The 17,779-nt window shown below is 38.3% G+C and overlaps 1 protein-coding gene across 15 annotated transcripts in view; it reads left to right on the top strand.

The window, feature by feature from the left end:
- ANKHD1 (ankyrin repeat and KH domain containing 1) overlaps positions 1-17,779 on the top strand; it is a 119,679-nt gene that overhangs the window by 37,638 nt on the left and 64,262 nt on the right. For all 15 annotated transcript variants that reach the window (XM_066977287.1, XM_066977284.1, XM_066977292.1 and 12 more), the window contains exons 3-10: positions 4,860-5,016; positions 7,762-7,909; positions 8,802-8,949; positions 9,936-10,169; positions 11,768-11,862; positions 15,027-15,264; positions 15,459-15,650; positions 17,033-17,142. In XM_066977287.1, the coding sequence (XP_066833388.1) occupies positions 4,860-5,016; positions 7,762-7,909; positions 8,802-8,949; positions 9,936-10,169; positions 11,768-11,862; positions 15,027-15,264; positions 15,459-15,650; positions 17,033-17,142 (1,322 nt within the window). The remainder of the gene's footprint in view (positions 1-4,859; positions 5,017-7,761; positions 7,910-8,801; positions 8,950-9,935; positions 10,170-11,767; positions 11,863-15,026; positions 15,265-15,458; positions 15,651-17,032; positions 17,143-17,779) is intronic.

The following is a 17,779-nucleotide window of genomic DNA, read 5'->3' as shown; positions in this document are numbered from 1 at the left end:
TTTAAATAGTCCAGTAGTATGGCATTAACTTCTGGAACATCTGGCATTATCTGCCACTAATTTGAGGCATGCTGTGTGCCACAGCTGCTTTTTTATTTTAAAAAAAAAAGGGGGGGGGGAAGAGGGGAAGTATGCAGTTGCTCCAGAGTCAACCTAGTTATATACTAGGCAGTTGTATTGGAAGCTTAGTTTCTGTTAAGCTGTTAAACTGTTGAAATGTTTAACCTGGTGGTAAGATTCTTTGCAGGTGCAGCTGGAATTTGTGCACCACGTATCTGGTGGCTTGTGGTCCAGTAGAAGGACTCATGTCCTTGCAGATCCTGGAATTTAGAACTGTTCCCTTGGAATACCTTTTTTTTCTTCAGTTTAGAGATCGGCATGTTGATGTGTTGGGTGAGGAGGAGCTCACTGTTTATCCCCAGTCAGGAGAGGATAGGATTAAGGGCTCTTTTTTCACCCGTCATGTAACAGTGCTGGCCTTGCATCTCCCAGGCATTGTGGATTCATAAGCATGGGGCTTCAGCAGCAGGTGTTCACCTGAAGAACTGCCCTAAAGTTTAGATGAACGGTGTGACTAGCTCCCTGTGCTTGTAGCAGAGTAGCTGTGGACACTAAAAAGCAGTAAGCTCGTAGTGCAGATGGCAGTCTCTCCTCTCTGTATCTTTCCAAACTGTTGTTCAGGGATGTGCACAGTGTGACTGTCTAGGCCACTGTCTGTAATGCTACTGTGAAGCCTATGCCTTCTGTGACCCTGTCTAATCTATTTCCAAATTCACTTGTTTTGGCCTTTTGTATGGCAGTTGTACAAAAGTACTTCCTTTTGGGTTGCTTCTAAACATACTCTTGATAATTCTAGTGGTAACCTTTAACTTTGCGTTGAGATTGTCACTGTCTCCATATCATTAATGACTGGACTGTGCTCAGTAAAGATCTGTCTGCAGTGGCTCCCTTGTTCTCTTTACAGATTTACCCTGCGACAGTGATCAGACCATGGGGGAAAAAGATATTATACAGCATCTCTGGTGGCTTGCATTCTTGAAAGTGTGACATTGTGCCACAGTAAGCAGAATGTCAAACACCGTAGGTTTCAGTTCAGGCATTTTCTGAAGTCCTTATCAATTCTTGTGACTCAGGAAAGTGCTAGAGAGACTAATAATGTGGAAAATTGAATTCATCTTTCTCACACACAAGTGATCGCAGGCGTGGAGAATCCTCTTGAGGATGCTTCTAGTGGAGGATGGGAGAAGACGAAGAGCTCATTATTGCTGTCCATGTGTGCGTGAGGTGTTTGGAACAACTAGTGGAGTGACACAGGAACAAGTGGGAATTATCTCCGACAAAATTAAGTCGGAGATTAGAAGATGACTGAGTATTACAGCAATAACATTCTAGCATAGTCATCCTAAGTCACAGAAGTAAAAACTGAGCTGGTTGGTAATTCTTATTATTTAGATAGTACTATAAACCTGCAAAAGAGAAATAAATGACAGGTGTCAGCAGTAGCAGCATCCAGCTTGGTAATGCTTGTGGTCTGACTCCCTTTTACTGTCTCCAGCCTAACAAATGTCTGCTCTGCCTCAGGTGGCTGGCTGTTGTTTAGTTTTACCGTGTATAAAAATGTGATCAGGTTGTTGAGTCATGATGCCCTTGAACTCTGTTTTGACAACAGTGTCCTGTCGTGTAGTTCCCCTGCCCCAACTGATACGAATGAAATTAACACCAAGGAGTGGCACCAGGGTTGTTGAGCCCTAGTTGGCTATGTAAATAAATGGCTTCTGCAGTTTACACTCTCAAAGTCCTTGGGATTATATCACCTTTTTGGGAACAAAGCAGGAAACAGTAAAGTGAGCTGTCAGTGTGCTTTTTAACACCTGTAAGGGGGAGGGGTCAGTGACCTGTGGGTTGGTAATCCCCTTGAGAAGCCATGGGAAATCCATGAAAACAGATATTTTGGAGCAGGAGCTCTGCAGTGGTTGAGTCCTGCTGGTCTTCATAGGACACAGGACTTAGATCTGTGCAGTGACTTATTTCTTTTGGCTTCAGAAATCCTGCGTATGAAGGCTTCAAAGAACAAACTTCAGGAATGGAGTCAATAGCCAAGTGGAGGTTGTGTTTGCTTGTACCTCATCCCGATGAGATCCAACCGCTTTTCTTCTTGGGCACTAACCAGGTTCTACAGCTCTGAGATTAGCAAAGAATTAGCCTAAGAGGCGTAGGTAATCCCTCCCACCATACGGGGACAGGATCACCTGCACATACATCTGTCGCAGCTGTCTCACCCAATCCCTTCTTGATGCACAGAGGTTAATTCTGTGGCCTGTCTAGGTATCCTGTCTGTCTGACTACCTGAATCATTTGAAATAATTTGGGTATCTAGTTTAGTTGCAGATAGCCAGGAAACTGTTTTGTTTGTTGACTGGAGCTTTTATTTCTCATCTCCTTTGCTAGCAGTAGAGAGGTATTTAGTCTTCCTTCCTGAGACCGTTGTAGGTAGAGGAAAACTGCTGTTGTTATGCTCCTTTTACGCTAAATGTAGCCTTTGCTCAGGGATCATTTTTCCAAATCCTCTGGACTTCTTTCTTGTACTCTTCCATTTTGCTTAATGTGGTGGTCAGATTTGGCTACGCTAGTCCCAGATGAGGTCTCAGTGCTGTGTTGTGAAATCTTAATTCCCTTTCTTTCCTTAGGCAGTACTTGCAGATATACTCCAAGTTAGCGCAAGTGAGCCCTGCCACCAGAACTAGCTAGTGTAAACATTTGGGTGATTTCCTCTCGGAGCTGCCTTGGGGCATCAGAGCCACGCAGAAGGCTTCCCTGCGTGGCCAGTGCTGAATTGTTCCCTGTGCGCTTCCCCAAGGGCTGTACCCCGCCGTCTGGCCTGCTGCTCTGTGGAGCCATGGGTGCAGAGACCTTTTGCTCCTGAGCAATCCCAACTTGCTTCCCTTTGTGAACTACCAACACGTTCAGTTCACATTAATGTGAGGCATGAGCTGCGGTGGTTGAGTCCTGCTATTCATAGCCTCGCTATGTTTAGCAACAGTGGCTAAAAAGGTTATGTCCTCAACAGTCTGGAGGTAGAAGGGCTCACATCGCCAGCAGCCTCTGAAGTGGGGTAAGGAGCCTGTACACCTACATTTTGTTGGCCTGACTGCTCTTCGACAAGGTTCTGCCATTTTTGACTGAAGATAAACAGAATCCTAGCGTGATATGGACGTTAGTCAGGACTAGCACTAGCCTGTCTTTGAAAACCAGGCAGGTGTGATGTGGTTAGAATCTACTTGTGATTTCTCATTTTATCACAGAGAAGATAATTTATTATAAATTCCTTTTCGTAGCTTCTTGATATTGCTGAAGTGATCTAAAGTGATCTAGAGACAGGGGGTTGGAGCTGGGGAGGTAATGCGCTCAGAACTGGCCACAAACCTGAAGCATCTCAGTCTTCTTAGTGTACTCTCAATTTCAGTCGTCTAAGTACTTTTTGCGTCTCCTCATGGTGTCTGGCTGGAGTTGACAGGATAGGATTTCTTCATTGTTCCCAGCAACACAGTTTGAACGCTAAGCCAGCACTTACCAGCTCTGCGACAGTGATGTAAGGTTATGTGACAAAGCATCTCATGTGCTGTCCTAAGTTGTTTTTAGGACACAAAAATGTGGCCAATGTTGGTTCTTGCATTAATGTAAAATAAATCTGATGCTCTCAAGCTGGGGAAATAGTGTCTGAAGACAGCATTCAACGCTTTCAAAGTGTAATTTCAGTATTTGTACTGTAATAGTTGCAAGCTAGTTGTGGGAAACATGGTGTCAGTCAATCTTGTGGAAGTGTGCGCATACCAAATAGCAAATGTCCAGAGATATGAAATGCATTTTTTTTTTCAGAGGTTTGTATCAAATGTGACTCTATTTAACTGCTAAGGAATTGAAAAGTTACTGTTTCATCACTGGTAAAGATAGCTAATCTAAAAACTAGGAACCATTTGCTGTTTCTAGCAAACTTTTTTTTTTGTTACACCTGTTTTTTTCCTTACACTATTTTCACAATTGTATATGCGAATATAACCGTGTTCAAGGCTGTGATAAACTTTATGGAATAAAACCTGTGGAGTAAAACTACACAGCTGTACTGTAACTTTATATCAACCATGTAAAAGAATGAGATAAATAGCTGCTTTTGGTAGTATTCCGTATTGTCCTTCAGATTTAGTCCTGCAGGAAAGAAAATGATTAAAACAACACCAAAAAAAATGACAAAGTGCAAATGTTAAAGTTCTAAGTGTTTCTACTGTGTAGTGAAATGTTAGTATAGAGGGGACATTATTTTGAAATATACTTAAAATACTTTATTTCATATTTCTAGTTGGAACTGTACAGTTTAGAATGTTACATTAGTGGGAATTTCAGCTAATTTTTATAGCTTTTTTTCTTGCTCTTCAAATAAGAAAAAAAGTGTATCAGAGGTAAATCCACTTCATTTTGTGTGGATTTGGGTGAACAAAGTGGGAAATTCTTCTTCACACGCAGATAACCGTAATCCAAGCCTGTGGAATAATACATTCTTCCCATACTTCTGTGAGTGGGTTTTAACCCCTTAGTCCTGTAGTCCTGTATCTATCCCTCCCCCTCCCCGAGATTTTAATATGTATTTTAATTTGTGAAAGATAGTTTTATTAGTGCTTTATTACAGTTAATTAAATGTTCAGGTTGTAGACAAGCATTAACAGTTTTAAGTAGTTGATTTTCTGGCATGTTTGCAAATGATTTTCAACTAATAGTGCATGTGGCTGAAATCTAAAATAGTGTTTTTGCATTTCTTTTGTGTGACTTTCATACTAACCTCACTGATGAACGAACGTACACTGAAGGAATTGGTAAATTGTCCACTGCCGATGGTAAAGCCTTCGCAGATCCTGAGGTTCTCCGAAGACTGACGTCTTCTGTCAGCTGTGCACTGGATGAAGCTGCTGCTGCATTGACACGGATGAGGGCAGAGAACAATCACAATGCAGGACAAGTGGACAAGTATGTATTGATCATTCCCCACCCACAGCTTTTGAATAATGGAACATCTTTTTTTAAATTTCAAATTATTTTTTTACAGTTACTCCTTAGTAATATTTCTGCTGTAGTACTAGCATAAGCAAAGTTAATTGAATCTGGAGGTGTAACTACTGCCGCATCAGGTTCTTACCATAGAAGTATAAGAGAAGTACAAAAATGCTAATTGGTAGATTAGAGGAAATGCTGTTATTTCTGTGTAATAGATAACTAATTTCTTTTTCAAAAACTGGTTAAGCTTTTAGCTGTAGAAATGTTGGTGATACTCCTCTATTTACTGCCTCCACATATTTTGTGGAAACTAAAGGATCTAGTTCATAGTATTTTCTTTCAACTTTTAATACAAATACTTAAAGGGTAGTGATTTGCCCAGGAATCTTGCTCAAGAACTTAGGGGCAAAAAAAACCCCAAAACTATATACCTGGTAACTTTTTTTAGGTGATAATTAATGAGGATAGCATTCAACTCCCATGATTATAGAATTGAGCTCCAAAAGCTTACTTCTCCATTGGTAATTTAAAAGCATCATGAGGGGACCTGAAGTACTTTCTACTCTGATAAGTGAATAAAAGTTGTTCCTAAACTGTTGAGATGGTGTGACTGCATATACTGTTGAACTTCAAATCTCAGATCAGAAATCTTAAAGTCTATTTCTTTTCATGTGGGTGAAATTATCAATTTTGTCAAAACACTGAAAGTGATTATAATACAAATATAAGTGATCAGATACCTGAATGTTCTATTCAGGTCAGATCTCAGCTTGTTTTATCTAGCAGCTACTACTACGAAGGGCAACGAAGCTGGTGAGGGGTCTGGAGAACAAGTCTTACGAGGAGCGGCTGAAGGAGCTGGGGTTGTTCAGCCTGGAGACGAGGAGACTCAGGGGCGACCTTATCGCTCTCTATAGGTACCTTAAAGGAGGCTGTAGAGAGGTGGGAGTTGGTCTATTCTCTCACGTCTTTAAAAGACGTTTAGATGTAGAGCTTAGTGATATGGTTTAGTGGAGGACTTGTTAGTGTTAGGTCAGAGGTTGGACTCTGTGATCTTGGAGGTCTCTTCCAACCTAAATAATTCTGTGACTAGCACAGTTTAGTTACATTTAGTTAGTACACAGTTAGTACGTTTTTGGGTATCTGGCAAATGAGTTCCTTTTAAAATAAAGCCTTTATATAATTTAACCATTAGTCTTTTGAAAAATTGAAACTTGCATGCTTTCCTGAGGAAATGCTGGAGTCAGATGGATATATTCTTCATCGCAAGTAAACTTCTTGAATGATTGTCTCCTTTACAGAAGAGAAGTTAAAGCCTTTTAATGAATCTGAATATAATGGCTTTTGCTTTAAGACATAAGCATCCATACCTTGTAAATAAACTATACAAGAGGGAATACATCGTATACAGTCCACTACCGATTCTAGTAGAAGGTTCTTCCTCCCTTTCCTTCTCCAACCACGGCATTAGCTGTATTTTCATTCCTGGTGGCTCAGGGACTATGATTCCTTGTATATGTTTTCCAAATAAAATGGTGTCATCATTTAGATAAGTAACTGAGTTGATACTGAGAATGACTTAATTTTGTTTACACTCAAGTGTTTAGCCATGCTTTAGCAGTTGTCTTTTCTGTTAGAATTACACTTTTTGGTGCAGAAAAAGATGTAAGAGACAGATTTGGTTCAAAATAAATTGAAGCTCACTCACCTTTTTCTAGATTGGTTTAGTGTGCTTTCCTAGGTATCAGGAGAAATAGCTCTTCTCTTTAGTGCAGAGGTTAATGATGGTTAAAGTAATGATTATAAACTTCCTGAGCTTTTAGATGCCAAGAACTTGGGGTATGTCTAGTCATTGCCTTTTAACACTTAGCTTGTAATTACCTATTTTGGCTTTTGAAGGATCAGTTATTAGTGTTCAGTGTAGGATTTGTGGTGTTGTTGCTGTTTAAAAAAATGTGTACTTCAATTGGTGTATTTCATCCATATGAAAAGTTCTGTAATGTACTTTTACTGTTGTATGAAAGGAAAGATGGTAAACTTTTTGTAAGACTCCTCTCGTTTCTTCCTTTAAGACCTCATTAGGTGAAGTAAGGATTTTTCTTTGTTTGGAATGGCTGCTTAAGAAGAAATTCATGTGTTCGCTTAAAAAAAACAAAAGCTTTGGGCTAGTGCAGAGAAGGAAATAATCCCACTTTGAGAAAGACAATGGTCAGGAAGTTTGTTTTGTAGCAATATTTGGTATTAGTAGCCTCTTTGATGCTAGGCTGTTCACTTCTTGGCTTTATCTCTACTGGAAACTTGCCTTCCTACCTGTAGCTTGTCATGGTCATAGCCTGTGTGTACCTGGCATTCCAGAGAAGTGTGAATAGCATCAATGAGGTTTACTTCTGTATTTTGCACAGATGGCAAATTACTTTGTTCTGAGAACTTTTCTGCATGTAGCCTGTATAAGAGCTAGTGTTAAGCTAGCAACTGAGAACAAGAGCTAATATGGACATCAGCAAGGCCTCTGTCTCCGTTTCACCAATTGAAATAATGTATATATGTACTTTTTTCTTTAAAAAAAAAATAAAGCTGCAAGGTATATTTCCTAGTAAAACTTGGTGCTGCCATCAGCACTAAGTAAAGACTTAGTAAAGACTATTTCCTTGCATAAGAACACTACCCATCTATTGTAGGTCTATTTTGTGCTTACTCTTGTGATAAATGATTTTCCAGTCGCAGTTTGGCAGAAGCATGCTCAGATGGGGATGTAAATGCTGTCCGGAAGCTGCTGGATGAAGGAAGAAGCGTAAATGAACATACTGAAGAAGGGGAGAGTCTCCTTTGCTTGGCCTGTTCAGCTGGATACTATGAATTGGCACAAGTAAGTAACAAATACATTCACAATTAAACCTTTATGAAACATTGTCTAAGGGGTTTCTTTGATAGTTAAACATCTTAGATATTCTGATTAAAACAATTTTTATAGTCTAAGTGGAGTATCAGTTAATACACCTTAATGTGGGTTTACAGCTGCTGGTTGTCTTTTTAATGTTAAATGTCATCATACATGCCTTAAGGTTTAACGGGCTTGTGTGAGGAATATATCTCGTGCTTTATGATTTGTCTGTTTTTCTGACATTGTTCTAGATGCAGTCAAGGTGTTCTGCCAAGCAGACATTGCAAGAGGATCTAAAATATCGGCAAAATAAAAAATGCAAGGGCTTACATTCTGAAGACTTATGTCTCAGTCACTCAGTCTGTTTCTTAATGACATCTGTGTCATCAGTGCATTAGTTTGGGTTAATTTTTGACTTTCATATGTGTATTCAATAGCAGAGCTTATTTGGTTTGAGTGTAACTCAGAAAGTGACTAGCTACATTTTTTTTGTGGTGGTCAAGTGTGCAGAGGGAAAACCGTTTACCTGTAAGCTTGATTTAATGTGGGCTGTGGTCATTAATGGAAGTTTATAGTTCTTCTGTTACTCTGGTTAGTGAATTGCCCTGTGGCATTTGAAAACGTCAGTACTGCACTGTAATTTAATGTTGATTTTAACATATACGAACAAATGTAGAAAAACAGCATTTTCTGAAGCAGAGTATAGTACAGGTGGTAATTATACGCTATTCCTGGGGAGTACCATTTGTGCTTTGCGTTGTTATTAATGTAAGGGAATGTCATGGCTGACTGGGGAATCATTCTCAAGCCCGACTGAACTAAAAGCAAAATGTCAATGCTAGAATTTATTCATACTAACTGAACTTTTTTTCTTTAGGTGCTACTAGCAATGCATGCAAATGTTGAAGATCGAGGGAATAAAGGAGACATAACTCCCTTAATGGCAGCTGCCAGTGGAGGCTATGTAGATATTGTTAAACTTCTCCTTGTTCATTGTGCAGATGTCAATGCTCAGTCTTCAACAGGTAACTGGGAAGCAGGAAGTTGAAGAATCAACAAAATTAGCACATAAGCCAAGTGCTTATGAATGTCAGTGGGTTTATCTGATGTTTTAACTTACAAGAAAACATGACATGAATGGTTAAGAATAGGCTAGATGCATATTGGACATGTTTAATAATGGCCGAATAAAGGTATGAAGACTGCTTTTAATATTAACTGTAATGGAAAGCACTGTTCCTCTGAAATCCATTGTGGTATTAGATGACCAGAAGAATTCATGAAGTTTAACTTCTCTCACTTTAATAATCCAAAATTGCCCATTGAGAAGCCCAGGGGACATAGCTGGTCGAGACCAGTTACTTTGGTCTATTGCTTTTACCAAAGAAGAGCTACAGGTCTTTGGGCATTGAATGCTGTGACGATGCTTGACCACAACTTAACTAACCTTGCTGAGAGTATTAAACTGCTGTTCAGTTTTGCTAACCTTAAGATAGAATTTACATTTTTTTCAAATTAAAGATAGATGTTGAACTATGCAATGTTCATTTTATCTTGATGTTTAGTCATACTTAGTAGAACTTAAAATTTACTGTAACATTTAAATCATGGCCACATGTGATTGTCATTTTCAGAACTACAGTTTTAAGTTGCAATAATTTTATAAATGTTTTTTCAAGGGATCAATGGATGCTATTTTAGACAAAACAAAAATCAACAACAAAACACAACGAGCAATTTTCATGCTCACTATAGAGTTTGAGGTTTATTTGATCTCTGTGTGCTGAAGTAGGAAGCTTAAAGTAAAAAATGCCGATTTTTCTAATATTGGCTTAGTGTTAAAACTTTCATATTATAGTTGTGTTGAAGTTATTGGCTGGAGTAACATTACTGTGAGGTAAAAGGCTGCTGCTTGTGATGTACTTGGTTTTGTTCAGAGTTTTAAAAACTAAATTTTCTGTATTAGGACTAGGTAACGGAAAGGACTTACGTGCAAACTTCTTCTCTGCAGGAAACACAGCGCTCACTTATGCTTGTGCTGGGGGCTTTGTTGACATAGTGAAGGTGCTATTGAAAGCAGGTGCTAACATTGAAGACCACAATGAGAATGGGCATACCCCCTTAATGGAAGCAGCCAGTGCAGGTCATGTTGAGGTTGCAAGAGTATTGCTGGAATATGGTGCAGGAATCAATACTCACTCCAACGAGTTCAAAGAAAGTGCACTTACACTTGCATGCTACAAAGGTATTATTTTGTACCTTATTTTGTTTTTGTTGTTGAAATTTATTTTCTGGGGTTTGTCTAACTCAGGGTTCCAGCCAAACTTTGATTCAATGTTTTCTTAACTGTTTACGGAATACCAGATTTTAATTTTAAACTTGGTGTCAGGAAATGTTCATCCTTGGTGTAGTTGTGTTAAGCCTGTCTACTTGTATCCAAATGTGGTGGACACACATTCAGCATGCTGGAGATAAAATCTTGTGACTGGCTGTGTCCGAACTTGTGCTTTGGCACAGCACCACTTTCCTCTTCCCCCACTACTGCATTTTCCATTTCGTTCAGATTCCCTTCACCAACTACCTGCAAGTTCTGAAAACACGTTAGTTGTTAGTGAGATGTCAGGTTAGACTAGATATTTTTAGAATACCTGATGGGGGTAAAATGCTAGTATTATTACTGAATACTCTTCCTCAACTGTAACTTTGGAAGTTGTTTATGAATTAATTCATTATTGTGAACACTTGTGGACTTAATTTCTTGTGCAGTTCAAAGTTTCTACATAAAATAACTTGGTGCCATGGTAATCCATTGGGCTTCCAGATTCTCTTCTTCCAAAGGAAAAAAGCAGAAAAACAAAAAACAATTACCAATGAATGTTTTTCTCCTAATAGAAACTATAAGGATGCAGATTATTGTAATAGTGATTTATGTTTTGCCTCTGCAGTTAGAATTGGAGGATACTTGTTATGTATAACCCATCGGAAGAGATGGATCTGATACTGTCATGGAATTCCTGCAATATATAGTAGTTCATTACAGAGAGTTTTCTGTAATGGTACTCTTGAAAATGTTGGAGGGATACTCTTGTTTCTTGCAATGTTGAACTTAGTAGGTGTGATGTAATGCAAGATCTTCATTGACTAGGGATTTCCTTTATAACCTTTGGCAAGAAGGTTGAGCTACCTTATTTACCTATCCTCGTTTGTGTAAAACAGAGTTTTGTCTTGAAACTCGATGCCCATTAGGAGGATAAAATGTATAATTTCTAAGGGACACATTCTATCTAGAACAATGGAAGCCATAATAGAGTTGAGTTAAAAACAAGCTTTGGTAAAATTTAATAGAAGCTTTTCAAAGTAGTGTCAGATATACACATTATGTCATAACATGTTCCTGAAGTTCTCAGAAGTATTCCTGAGTGCTATGATTAAAAAGTTTAAAGTTAAGTTCAGATCTACACGGGCCTATCTTCAGAAGATAATTCCCCCTCCAAAATGTATGCTGCTTTGGAACACTTACTCAACTGTATAACGACATATTGTTTAAGGAACAAGCACAGTCTTTTGTAGCTTGAAGTCACAAGTTCCTGTTGTATAAATTTGAATTAGGGAGGTCTATCTTAATTTCATAGTTGGGCAGTATCATTGGAAAAGACAGTCTGATGTCTGACCATTCTGCAGTTGATTTTCATTAGAGGACTTAAAGAGCAGATTTATGAATTATAACTTATAAATTTATAATAACATATGAAAATCTAAATAATTCCATTAAATGTGTTTTCTGTACTACTAAAAACTTACGATATTAAATGCTTGCTTATTTTGTTCTGTTTCATTTTGAAGGCCATTTAGATATGGTTCGTTTTTTGCTTGAAGCTGGAGCTGATCAAGAACATAAAACAGATGAGATGCACACAGCGTTAATGGAGGCCTGCATGGTAAACAGCCTTTATTTGTACTTCTTCCATCTCAGTGGGAGAGGAATAGAGGAGATGATAAAATGAAGTGGGCCTTTGTTAACAAACTGGTTTAGGTGTGCAATTGAGTGTTTTAATTGTTACTGTAAGAAAGTCTTTAGTATAGTTAACACAGGCAACTTCTTAGTGTAATAAGTTTTAGGGGGAAAAAAAATTATATTTTGGGTATGTGGTATGTTGTATTAAATGTCCCCAATGTGAAGTGTAGGGGTAATTAATTTGCAATGCTATAGGAGGTTGAGCCCAAGTCACCGTTTCTTTTGCAGTATAAAGAAGTTAGTTTTCTGCCTTTGTCTTTATAAATAAGGTCTCACGGGTCATCATGGCGTGAGCCTTCCAGAAGTGCATTGAACTGGATGAGTAATGCATTACACTTATCCTTTCACCACAGCAGGAAATAAGTGTTGCACGTAGAGACAGTTTGCTTTATTCTAGGTTTCTGTAAATGGTAATGTGAGGTTTTTGTTTTGCAAACAAAAACATAGTTCAAAAGTAGTTCAGTTCTTAGTTCCCTGTTTTCATAGGAAGCACAGAGAATGGAGGAAAAAATAGTTTTCTTCCAGTAAGCTATAATCCCTAGAATATGGGCTGCAATGTTCCCCGCTAGTCTTCTGAGATCAGGAGGATCAGTTGTTCTTTTACTGCAGCTGCGAGGTGATGATGGCAGTGACCAAGGTCAGATTATTACATCTCAAGGGGCGTTGAAGTCTTCTGATAGTGAGATGGTAATAGTATCCTTGAATAGGCTTCCCTGTATGAGAGCCTAGTGCCAATAAGGAATTTGGAAGGACCCAGTTGTGGTGGGTGTATGGTGTCACCTAAAGGAGATTGCAGCATGGCTGCAAACTAAATGTTAGATTTAGTCACTTCTTATAATAGTCTGAGCAGTATGTTAACTTGGGGTCTATGAAATGTCTAATCTGGGGAAGTTATGTTGCTGGTCTGAATGCTGTTATTTTGGGGTATTTCAGACCAGTTTGCAGAATGTGTACTTAATCTTTAAAAGCAATAGAGAGGAAACTGATCCTTTGAAGTTCCAGCTCCGAATCTAGCAATGAAGTTTCTTGTTATCTTTTAGCTACGCCCTTGTGGAAGGGAACCATTCTGGCAAGTTATTGTGACTTTTGCCAGCTAGCCTTCTGTGTTCTTTAACTAGTGTTGCAAAGAAATACAGGTTGATGAGGTATCTGAGCCTCCAAGTTTTGGTACTAGGTTCTGGTCACATTGGAGTACTACACCAAAGATAATACATTTTGGTTAGGTGAGGTGGTGGTTGGCTTTTCGGCCAGCTTCACTGAGAACAACAGCCTGTCCTTAATTTACACGTTTGGTTGCTGTTAATCTCATGTTACCTAGTACCTGCTTCATGGTTAACCTAAACGAGACAAGCATTGTCAGGAGTTGCCGGTTTGATATCCCTCTTTCCCTATTTTCTGTTGCTCTGTGTTAGCTGTTGGAGTTACTGGCTAGTGATTCTGATGAGATCAGAATGGGGAAGTAATTCACTTAAGATTGCTGTTCTTAATGGATAAAGTCTTTACTGTTGGGAATTAGTATGTGATATAAGTAAGAATTCCAGTTTATGATCATGTGTAGGGGTCTGTGCCCTAACCTGAACAATTCTGGTTTTAACTTCAGGCAAAGGGGTATTCTGATGTCTTTTTTGCTCTTTAATATTGCCCAACTTCATTTGGATTTCTTTCCAAGGAAACAATATAAAAACATCTGCTTTTCGCCACTGAAATTGGCCTTTTTTTTTTTGACTATATTGGGAGGAAGTATCCTCTTCTCTAGGAAAATCTGCCAGTAAGTGTTGGGGCTAGTTTAAAGTATTAGTCCAGGTTTACCATCCTGTCCCAGAAGAACCACTGTGTCAGGGCATAGAACTCTGTGAACACAGCTAAATCATCAAAGCTGTCTGAACAGTTTTTTTTCCCCTTCTAGAAGAATCCGTATTTCTTCTTTGAATAGTAAATACAGTGATCAATGTGATGTACCTAAAATGTATGCATCTGCAGTATACAAGGCAGAAAATGTTTTTTTCTCTACTGAGAGATACTAACAGCATACCTCAATTCAAGTCTGTCACTTTGGAATTCCCTTTTGTTTTTACTATATCATATTACCTGTATATGCTGAAGAAAGGTTCAGTATGACATCCTCTGATTAGACCATCAGAACTCTTGTTTCTCACTGAGCACTGTTTCTTTGACTTGAGTCTTCTACCAGCATGGTTTATGTGTTTTGGTTTTCCAAGCTCTCTTCTCCAAAGTGTTCCAAAAGTTTGGGTTCCATTTGTGTTAGCAATGTGAGAGGGAGAAACCATGATGGTGTTCTTTCCAGATGCCAAAACCTTTTTGCATTTGCCTATTCTCAAAGATATTGTGGCTCTCTACAAAACACACCTTAGATAAATCATGAAGTTCTGGTACTTGGGCTCTTTCAAGGAACTGGGAGTTCAGTAGTAGCTTCTGGAGAAGCTAACAGCTATGTTTATCTGCTTTGATTGGTAAGTCTGAAAGACAGCTATGGCAATCCTAATTCTCTTCCTTCATTGGCAAAGATTGGTTCACCGCAAGTCACTTTTCATTATCCTTTTAAGGTGTGTTCCAGCCTTCCCTCCTCCTGTCAACCTACCTAACTGAAGTTTTTCAGCAGGTATCTTTCCCAGGATATAGAAACTGACAGTTGGAGCTTTTTTGTCTGTAGAAGCTATGAATCAACTCTAAAGAAAAATAGTCTCTTTTCTTTATGTAGTGTTTGGTTTGAGGTTTAGTCATGCAGTGGATTTAGTCATGGTATTTGTTTGCTATCTATAATACTTCTGTGCCCCAGGTATTTTGCTGGATATTTAAGAATGTCTTACCCCACAACTCTTCCCCTACTCAGCACAAGAAAGGGGGGAAAGAAAATCTAGCTCTTTTTTCCTGATGCAATTAAACCTAACATAAGCGTAGGTGGAAATCTAAATGTCAATTTAATCCAATTATTATAAAAATGTCATAAATTAAACCATAAGCTTCCTCTAGGTCATTTTCAGACCTAGTGCATGTAGTAGTGGTTGCAACTAATGCATTAAATGACTTTGACGGTTTCTGATTTCTGTTTTCACCTCTGTTTTGTAGGATGGACATGTGGAAGTAGCACGCTTGCTTTTAGACAGTGGTGCTCAAGTGAATATGCCTGCAGATTCATTTGAATCTCCCCTCACCCTGGCTGCTTGTGGTGGACATGTAGAGTTAGCAGCTCTCCTGATAGAAAGGGGAGCTAACCTGGAAGAAGTTAATGATGAAGGTTATACTCCTCTCATGGAAGCCGCACGCGAAGGTCATGAAGAGATGGTGGCCTTGTTACTGGCACAAGGTGAAATCACTGTTTCTTTAGCATTCATTATGAAGCATGCAGTGTTGACTTCTGTATTCTGTGCAAATTCCTCTAATCTGGCCTGTGCTGTAACTACAGAGCAAAGCTAAAACACCTAAACTGTGGAGGTGATCGTCATTGATGTTTCCATCCTGTCTCTGGTCAGTTAAAATAACAGCTCTTTTGTTTCCTAGGGGCAAATATAAATGCACAGACAGAAGAAACACAGGAGACAGCTCTTACTCTGGCATGTTGTGGAGGGTTTTCTGAAGTGGCTGACTTCCTTATTAAAGCAGGAGCTGATATAGAACTTGGTTGCTCAACACCTTTGATGGAAGCTGCTCAAGAGGGTCATCTTGAATTGGTGAAATACTTGCTAGCAGCAGGTACGTATACAGTACAAATGATAGAGCCCACAGACTTCATAGATTTGAATCGTATGGCTTAGAAGATACCTAGGCTCGATGGTGGCAGCGTTGTAACAAGAAACCATCCTCAGATGCCTTGATAAGGGGTGCGTGTGTTTTTCATCTTAATATTGTCTGATACTGTTAACAGAGGAAGGTGTCTCATGGAACGCTGGCTTTTGTTCCATCTCCAGTAAATACCAGTATTCATTAGGAAAATTGTTTCCAGCGTTTAGCAAAATGTTAATACAGATAATGCTTGTCTTTATATGCTGCTCCTGCTTTGACTAAGCCAAATGATCTGCAGACAATTAGTCTTCTTGAGTAACTGGTACTTCAGAAATTGGGCCCTGAGAAATAGTGTACAAGACAGATTTTGGAATGTGCTGAATTTCTTCATTATAAAGTCTTATAAAATTAAATCTTGCTGGAGTTGGGTGGGGTGAAATGACACTTCAGTGTTCATCTGTCAATTTAAAGCTAGTAGAAACTAGAGTACATTAATACTATTAAAAAAAAAAAGAAAGAAAAAGCTCTGCATTTTATATATTTTCCTTGTAGTGGACAGTAACTTATTTGATATTCTCTTTTCTAAGAGTAAGCATAAAATGTGCTGGATTTGTAATTCTAGAAAGTAATGCTCACTGCTCATCAAGGGATGGTAACAATGGTGTCTCTTATGCAGTGACACCAGTCATAAGCTTGCTTGAAACTCTGCTTGCACTTCACTTACACTGGTAATGTAGAAAGTTAATTGAGGAGCTTTGTTTTGGCATCAGTTGATCTCTAAATATTTCTCACACCTTGAAAATAAGAAATTAGGTAGTCACATTTCCTTTTTTAGAAGACTAAAACATAATTTTAATGTAGCTGATAAAGACAAAGCTAGTCAAATTATTTCACTAATATTGTTTTAAAGAAAATGGTTTTAAAGAGCAAAAAAGAAATGAAATTTGTAGAAGTATATTCTCTTGTAGTATTAATACTTATTCAGTAAAATGCATTTTGTCTGGTTTTACAGCTACCTGTCAAATGGATAGTCTAGACAAGCATCTGAATTCACTTTTGTTGTTGGAACTGAAATCTTTATTGCTGTAGGGGAAGAGTAGTAATGAGTGACCAATAAGTGCTTCAGTTGTCAGTTAAGCCTCTTCTAAACCTTGGCTTATCCCATCTTCTCAGGATATTTTTATTATGACATCAATTTTGACTATGAGAGCAATGCCTGTGGGCTGTGGAAGCTTTTGGTCTGTAGGATGTAACTGTCGTTGTGGATAAATATTGCCTTGATTTTATGTTTATCAGATATGAAATACTTGATAAGGAGATGTCCAGTAAGAAAAAAATTGTTGTCTCTGTAGGGGCTAACGTTCATGCCACCACAGCGACAGGAGATACAGCTTTGACCTATGCCTGTGAAAATGGACATACTGATGTTGCAGATGTGTTGCTTCAAGCTGGTGCTGATTTGGTAAGGCTTCTGTTGCCTTTTGTGGGGAAAACTTGGTTTGAGACTTCATGCCAAAGGTTGTATGCTTGTAGAGCAGGAAGCTTTCAACAGTTGAGTTTCATATGTGAATGTGAAAAGAGGTGTGAGTAACTTTTTAAAAAGCTTTCATGTTCTGCTTGCTCTAAAAAATTAAAAATTTTTCTACTTAGCGGGTCAAATATTAGCTAATAAGTTTTAGCTATAGATTACACTTGTGACAGTTAATTATCTTAATTTCAATATGTTCCATAGGTTTTATTGTTTAGCAGGATACAATTCTACATTACGTTTATTTTTCATGCTACCTATTTTTTTCTAAACTCTTGCAGATTACAGTTTCTGTTTTACTGCTGTGAATTTAAAATAGGTTAGTAGTAGGATATATTACTTCTCTGTTGTTAATTTCTGAGTCCTTTTGGTATTCTTTTCTGTTGCAGCTTTCAAAAGTTAATCTAAGCAAATGCCTTTTAAATGACCAACATAATATGATCTTTTATTTTTTCCAGAAATCTTTTCTTTCCTGTAACTTTTTTTCTGTATATTGCTTTCATAATGCTTCTTTTTTTTATGATGCTTTTAACCACAACTTTTTTTTTAATGTTAACTGTTTTTTTAAAAT

Source organism: Anser cygnoides, chromosome 14, assembly GCF_040182565.1.
Source record: "Anser cygnoides isolate HZ-2024a breed goose chromosome 14, Taihu_goose_T2T_genome, whole genome shotgun sequence".
Lineage (NCBI taxonomy): Eukaryota > Metazoa > Chordata > Aves > Anseriformes > Anatidae > Anser > Anser cygnoides.
Note: the sequence above shows the minus strand (reverse complement) of the source record. Positions and strands in the feature narration are given on the sequence as shown.